Source organism: Photinus pyralis, unplaced genomic scaffold (assembly GCF_008802855.1).
Source record: "Photinus pyralis isolate 1611_PpyrPB1 unplaced genomic scaffold, Ppyr1.3 Ppyr1.4_LG8, whole genome shotgun sequence".
Lineage (NCBI taxonomy): Eukaryota > Metazoa > Arthropoda > Insecta > Coleoptera > Lampyridae > Photinus > Photinus pyralis.
Window position 1 is genome coordinate 25,030,543 of NW_022170819.1, and position 6,842 is coordinate 25,037,384.

Genomic DNA, 6,842 nt, shown 5'->3' on the forward strand with positions numbered 1-6,842 from the left:
ATAAGGGTTATTTCAAATCAAATAGAAAGTGAAATAAGATTCTGGAAATTTCTGATGTGACATGCGCTTTACATTCTGCAATATTTATTTTTCACATTCACATTTTGCTAATACCAACATAAAAAATATCGCTAGGATTTAACGAGAAAATAATTCGCTTAATAATCTGCATTTACCTCCGTCAAAACAAATGACCATCAAATGACATGAACTTTAAATGTCCAATCGCAGAGTTGACAGCCTTACAGTTTCAGTTGAATGTGAAATAATTTCACATCCGAACCAAAACGTAGGTTCCTTCGCGTTCAAGAAAATCGCCTATTGCGCATGCTCTCGGCTAAACTGCAACTTCAATAAAAACTGTTAGCCTGTAAAACGCACTTTAGTAGATGTGTGCTTGTTTGCAATCAAAGACGAATGTTGCTAATTGTTTCGACTAGTAGAATCTGTGTTGGTAGATATTATGTGTATAGGGGTAGCTAGTGGTAGCTTATCTGACCCTTAACCTACTGACTATGGTGTAGGAACCAATTATTTCTAATTAATACAAACCATTATTGTTATTATGACAACTAAAGCTTGAAAATGTAAATAGAAAGAAATGGCGCGGTATTTCAACGACAGAGCATGAAACAAAGTCTGTCACATTTCGATATTCAGTCGCTACGCTATTATCTAAAATCATTAATCGGGTGGTCAGTTTACGAAATTTAAAATGTTAGATTACACTCATTTCACAAGCAATACATCACTCGGACGAGGTTTTAGGCACTTCATTAATTTTGGTGAAATTATAGGATTATTTGGTAATCCTAAAGTCGCAAATTTTATTTCAATCTGCCCAACTCAAAAATCCTACACCTTACCTAACATTTTCAAAGTGAGTTATTTGAATTTCACGTCCTACCGGATCTATGTATGAGATTAGCTTAGTATTCGAATTCATTTGCGGGAAAGAATTACATTTCGGTATACTACAAACGTTAAATCTAATGTGAAGTTTTTATCAGTGCGTTAGTATTAAAAAGCCGTGACAATAATATCGTACCACACACTAATGCCAGATCTAAGCTGAGATTACGTGTCTGTTCTTGAAAGGTCATAGCGTGTAATTTCAATTGTTCCTGCAATTTTTTAGTGCAATTTTTATTCTGGTGTCAACCTTATAGTCCAGTCAAATCGGGTTAAAAAGTGGCGTTTCCGTAACAAAAGTGAGGGAGTAGGTTTCTCAACTGGTTTCTATGTTTTTTGGGTCGCTGAATCCGAATTTGAAAAGTGCTGACACCTACCTGGTCCGCATCAGGTCGAAAAACGAAAAAAACCTCAAAATTATGGAGGTTGTTTTGGTTTTTCGTAAATATCATGGAAACGAGGTATCTGTCGTAAAATGTCACTCTTATCAAAGTTAAAGAGCATAAAATTCTGCGTCGAATGACCTCCCTAACGTCTTATTTTAATCGATGCAGTCGTAATCAAACATTTTTATTTATACAGTTCCTTGATTGAAACATTTTTATTGCAGTGTTTGCGACAAGTGAAATCAACATTAGAAGAGGATAGGAAATCGTTGATTAAAACGTTTGAGGGAATCTGAAAACTTAGCTTCATAGCGAAAAAAAAGGGGCTGAAAGTAGGTCGTCACCCTTCTCTTTTATTCCGACCCTTCTCTTTTGTTCCGACCTTGTATTGTATTGAACCTGGAGTCCGAAACACCTGCACCCCATTCAAAGAGCTCCCCCTTTCCTCTTCTTTTCTTTCCTCCCCACTCACATCTGCTTCACAGATTCACTTCAGTCTGTCTTTAGCTCTCAAGAAGTAGATGTAACTAAAATTGTGTGTAAACATCGTGCGTTATTACTTAGTTTTTTTATGCCTGCACATAATGTCGCGCCGGGAGTGTTGTCTGTGTGATGATTTGTTAGAAGATGGGACAGAATTATGTGTCGTGAAGGAGAAAGGGCTGCAGTCCTTCATAGAAGCCAGCACAAAGAGGAAAGATGGTAAGGTGAAACTTTTTAAGGAGAGAACCGAAATACAAGTTCATGTGAGATGCCGGAAGAATTACACCACAGAAAGATCTGTAGCAGCCTATTTAAAAAGAGCAGCTCAACATATTCCCAAAAAGAAGCGTTCAATTACTAGAGAGTTTTCCTTCAAAACTCATTGTTTTATATGCGGAAATCAGGTGGCAACAGATCACAACCAACAACAAATAAAAAATCCTCCCAATAAACGCAACATGGTGTACAATGTGACAACGTTGTCCATGAGAGAAAAAGTTCTCAGCCTAGTAGCCGGTCGTCAAGATGAATTAAGCCAAGGAATAGTAACTCGCCTTGAGCCAGAACATGATTTGGTTGCAGTGGATGCACAATACCACAGAGACTGCATGAAGGCTTTGTACCGACCACATCGACAAGGCCTGCCAACTGGCAGACCTGTTGATAATGAAATGGAAGCTGCTATACATTCCATTACCACTTTTCTAAAAAACAGTGATGAAGAATGTCAATTCACCTTTGATGAATTGATGGAAAAAATTGAAGGTGATTTCCGACCTCACCCAATCACCCTCAGGAGGCACCTCATTCAAAAATTTGGTGATGATATTGTTGTCACCACACACAAACCATACGTTGTGTGTTTCAAAGCAACTGGTCACAAAATAATTACTGAGAACTGGCATCAAGAAGCAATTCGCTTGCCAGAGGAAGAGAAAAGGCGCCACATAGTTGAAGCCGCTGCTGCCATAGTTGTTGAGGATATTCGATCACAAATCTACAACCTGACTGAATACCCCGGGTGTGATAAATTTCTAGAGGGAGCTAAAGACCTAATTCCTGAGACTACCCGAATATTCGTAGAAGGTGTTGTGCTTAACAAGAAAAAAGGGGATCTTGAACCATGGAAGAAGAAATCTGTAGCAATCGCACATAGCTTGATTAGTGCAGTGCGTCCAAGGTCTTTCGTTTCTCCTCTTCAAGTTGGATTAGGTGCTTTCTTGTACAAAAAATATGGTTCGCGAAAACTTATCGATGTGCTGTCATCCCTCGGATTTTGTGCAGCATACAATGAGACTACCCGATTTGAAGTGTCAACAATAATGCGCCCTCCTCTGGCTGTAAGCCAACAAGCATTTATTCAAATGGTATATGACAACGCAGATTTCAACATCCAGACACTCGATGGACGTAACACTTTTCACAGTATGGGGAGTATCCGATGTGTCACCCCAGGCAGTTCTGTAGTTCCTGATCAAAAGATTACCCGTCTGAAGACTATACCATCAGCGGCAGATTTAGGGAGCTTGGGAGCAGTGCCATTACAACACTTCGAGAAGATAGATCCTCTTGGCTTAGCCAAAATTAAAGTATGTGATTTGAGTTCAGAATTTCCACACAATGAAATAATTGTCCCATCAGTCTGTACGTTGGTATGGTTCTACTGTAAATCTAAAGGTTTTCCTGGAATTCGTGGGTGGAATGGGTTCATGGAACAGGTGACCGATGGCATACCTTATGAAAAAACATCCATTGACTGCCAACCATTCATTAATGCACCCCCCAGTGACTACGACACAGTATACACATCATTGACAACTGCTGTCCAAAGGACGAGGTCCTGTTGTCCTGAGCAAAAAACTACGTTCGTCACATTTGACCAGCCTCTTTATCTAAAGGCTAAAGAAATCTTAGCAAGTCGAGAGGGAGATCCAGAGTTAGAGGGTGTAGTCATAAGGCTTGGAGGGTTCCATTTGCTCATGTCTTTTATGGGAGCTGTGGGTTACATAATGGAGGGGAGTGGTTTGACAGAACTTTTTAATACTGTATATGCACCCAACAGCACAGAAAAAATTATGACTGGCCATGCTTACGCCAGGGCTGTCAGAGGACACACGTTGGCTGCAACAGCTCTTGCTAAGGTGATAATGGATTCCATAAATTTCTCCTCCTCATTTCAGTTCGACATCGATCAAGTTGTCTACGCAGAAAATTGGAATGCACTGCTGAATTCTCATGAAACAGGATGGTGGAAAGAAATTGAACAGTCGTTTAAAGACCAGCTCCTGAATCTATCCAATTTGGGGCCCACTGCTAAGTTGTGGGTTCAATATTTTGAAATGATAACATTGATGATGAAATTCATTGAATCAGAAAGAATGGGAAACTGGAAACTTCATCTGGAAGTCATACATGACATGCTCCCGTATTTCCATGCCAGTGGTCACTACCTATATGCAAAGTGTGCCCACATGTACATCCAGGACATGATAAACTTGGAACAGTGGATGCCACTCCAGGAATACCAAGCATTCACTAAGCAAGGAAGTTTCACTATTCGCCGAAGTGATAAATGCTGGTGCGGCACATGGAGTGATATGTGCATTGAACAGCAGCTCATGAAGAACATGAAGGTTGAAGGTGGACTGACTAGAGCTCGTGGATTCAGTGAGGGCATTTTATCACGGTGGACCTTGGGAATGACTTCACTTCAGCACGTGGCTAATGACATTGAGGACTTCTGTGGAGTGCGTTTCGGAACATCTGATCAGCATGCAGACAGTCGTGATGCTAGAGTGAACCTTGACATCACTTGCACACAAAAAATGGTTGAGTGGTTTCAGCAACACCCAGCATTTCAAGACACCAAGGAAATCATGTCAATCAGCACTGGGGTAGTGGGAAATGAAAAAATAAACTGTCACCTCTCCAGAGAAGTGGGTACTGCTGGTATCATGCGAATAGTGGGCACTAATTTTGCAGCAGTGACATTCAGAAGGAAAGACCGAGTTCTCCCACTTGCAACTGTCAACTCAGCTCTCTTCATTGAGGATCGACCGGTCATCGTTAAGCCAACCACTTTGTTTCAAAGGATGGTAATCACCAAACAATCAGACGAAGAACTGCAGGAGTTCTTGACATACGAATTGGCTCCATACCCTCCTGCACTATTTGACGATGGTTTCCTACGAAAAGGCACGAAATCTTCATTGTACAAAACTTTCAAGCCACTTCAAGATGCCACTCCGTTGGACAGCAGTGCAGCATTTGTGATTGATGGTGGATTGTTGCTGCACCGAGTTGTTTGGTCAAGAGGGTTTACCTTTAACGACATATGCAAAGCATATATAAATTACACCCAGAAAAAGTATGGCCCAAGTTCGTATATTGTATTTGATGGGTACTCCTCAGAACATGGAGGGACAAAAGCAATGGAGAGGTTGAGGAGATCAGGAAAAAAAATCTCCTTTGAAATACAGTTCAGCCAAGCGATGACCCCAACATTATCTCAGGAAAATTTTCTATCAAACTCCAAAAACAAAAGTAGATTGATTACCATGCTGATGGCTATGTGTGAAGAAGCAGGGATTACTTGCTACCAAGCAACTGAAGATGCTGATGGACTAATCGTTCAAACAGCTGAATCCTTGGCTCCATTTCATAAAAATGTAGCAGTTGTGGCAGAAGACGTTGATATTCTTGTAATTATGATGGGCCTTCGGATTTCAGATAATATCTACCTGCTCAAGCCAGGGCGTGGAAAAGATCCTCCACTCCTGTATCACCCTAAATCAGCTGTGAATGAAGGCCTCTACAATCACATGATGTTTCTTCATGCTATGAGCGGATGTGATTCAACGTCAGCCATTTTCAACCAAGGAAAAACTAAATTCCTAAAAACGCTCACTAAACATCCTGAGTTAGAGAAGGATGTCGAGAGATTTTTAGATCCTTCAGCCCAGCCAGCTGATATTGCTGCTACTGGAGAATCATTTTTAGTGGCCCTTTATGGGGGAGACCACAAAAAAACAAATTTGGATGAGCTACGCTACAAAATGTACGTAACATCTGCATTTAAAATTTCGAGCAACATAGCTTCCATCCCCCCAACTGCTGCTGCTGCACGCCAGCACAGCTTGCGGGTGTACTTCCAAGTACAGCAGTGGCTTGGAAACCTTCTGCCTCCAGTGCTGTGGGGATGGAAGGCTACCAAAAATGGATTGCTCCCTTTGCCAACAGACAAACCCCCCGCTCCTGACAAACTAATGCAGTCAATTTCATGCAAATGTCGCACAGATTGTGGTGGGCGATGCGGCTGCAGGAGATCAGGCCTTTTCTGCTCGCAACTGTGTGTAAACTGTGCAGATTTGTGTACAAATGTAGATGTCACTTCTGCATTCGAAGAAGAAGAAGAAGATGATGAATTTGGAGATTCTTTTGTTGGCCAAGCCATACACAGTTTGCAAGGTATCTACCATTAAAATTCACCTGCTTTTAAATTGAATTTCATGTAATTACGAATTGATATGGTTGATGTGCCATGTTTTTCAACAGACAAATAACTGTATGTCAACTTTATTTTCAGGTGAAGAACTACTACCACCACAGCATGAAACGACGAGCCGACCAATCGACGAGCCTGGGCCATCGTCTGCCCCAGTTATCAATATTGAGCCAGGCCCTACCTCATCAAAGCGGCAAAGAATTGCATAAATTTTTTTATTACATTTTTCTGTATCTTTTTGGTTATATGTAAATAGTATAAAATAGTAAATGGTATTTTAACAACAGTAAGTTATATTCGTTGAAACCCTTCGTAATGGTCACATTGGCGCTTACATAGAAAATGAAAAATTGTCGCTATATTGTATAGGTTGATCCAAATTTAAAATTTAGGTGCTCGCTGAACGCAGAATTTTATGCTCTACAATTTTGTTTCTCTGAGTTTTTCATATAGAATAAGTATTTACGAATCGCACACGTCAAAAAGTCACCTTACTGCTGTTTTTACAAAAGTTGGAAAAAACGGGCATTTTTTGATTGACGATTGTGGTCATAGAA

The 6,842-nt window shown here is 40.5% G+C and overlaps 1 protein-coding gene across 1 annotated transcript; it reads left to right on the plus strand.

The window, feature by feature from the left end:
• Positions 1 to 1,225: 1,225 nt before the first annotated feature.
• LOC116178157 lies at positions 1,226 to 6,629 on the plus strand. The gene is made up of 2 exons (XM_031497569.1): positions 1,226 to 6,248; positions 6,367 to 6,629. Exons 1-2 carry the CDS (start codon positions 1,883 to 1,885, stop codon positions 6,492 to 6,494), a joined length of 4,494 nt encoding a protein of 1,497 aa, XP_031353429.1. The 5' UTR covers positions 1,226 to 1,882; the 3' UTR covers positions 6,495 to 6,629.
• The last annotated feature ends 213 nt before the right edge of the window (positions 6,630 to 6,842 follow it).

Coding starts and splice junctions, on each gene's coding strand:
- LOC116178157 (XM_031497569.1), top strand. CDS start 1,883: ATGTCGCGCCGGGAGTGTTGTCTGTGTGATGATTTGTTAGAAGATGGG. Junction 6,249..6,366: donor AGCCATACACAGTTTGCAAG/GTATCTACCATT, acceptor CTTTATTTTCAG/GTGAAGAACTACTACCACCA.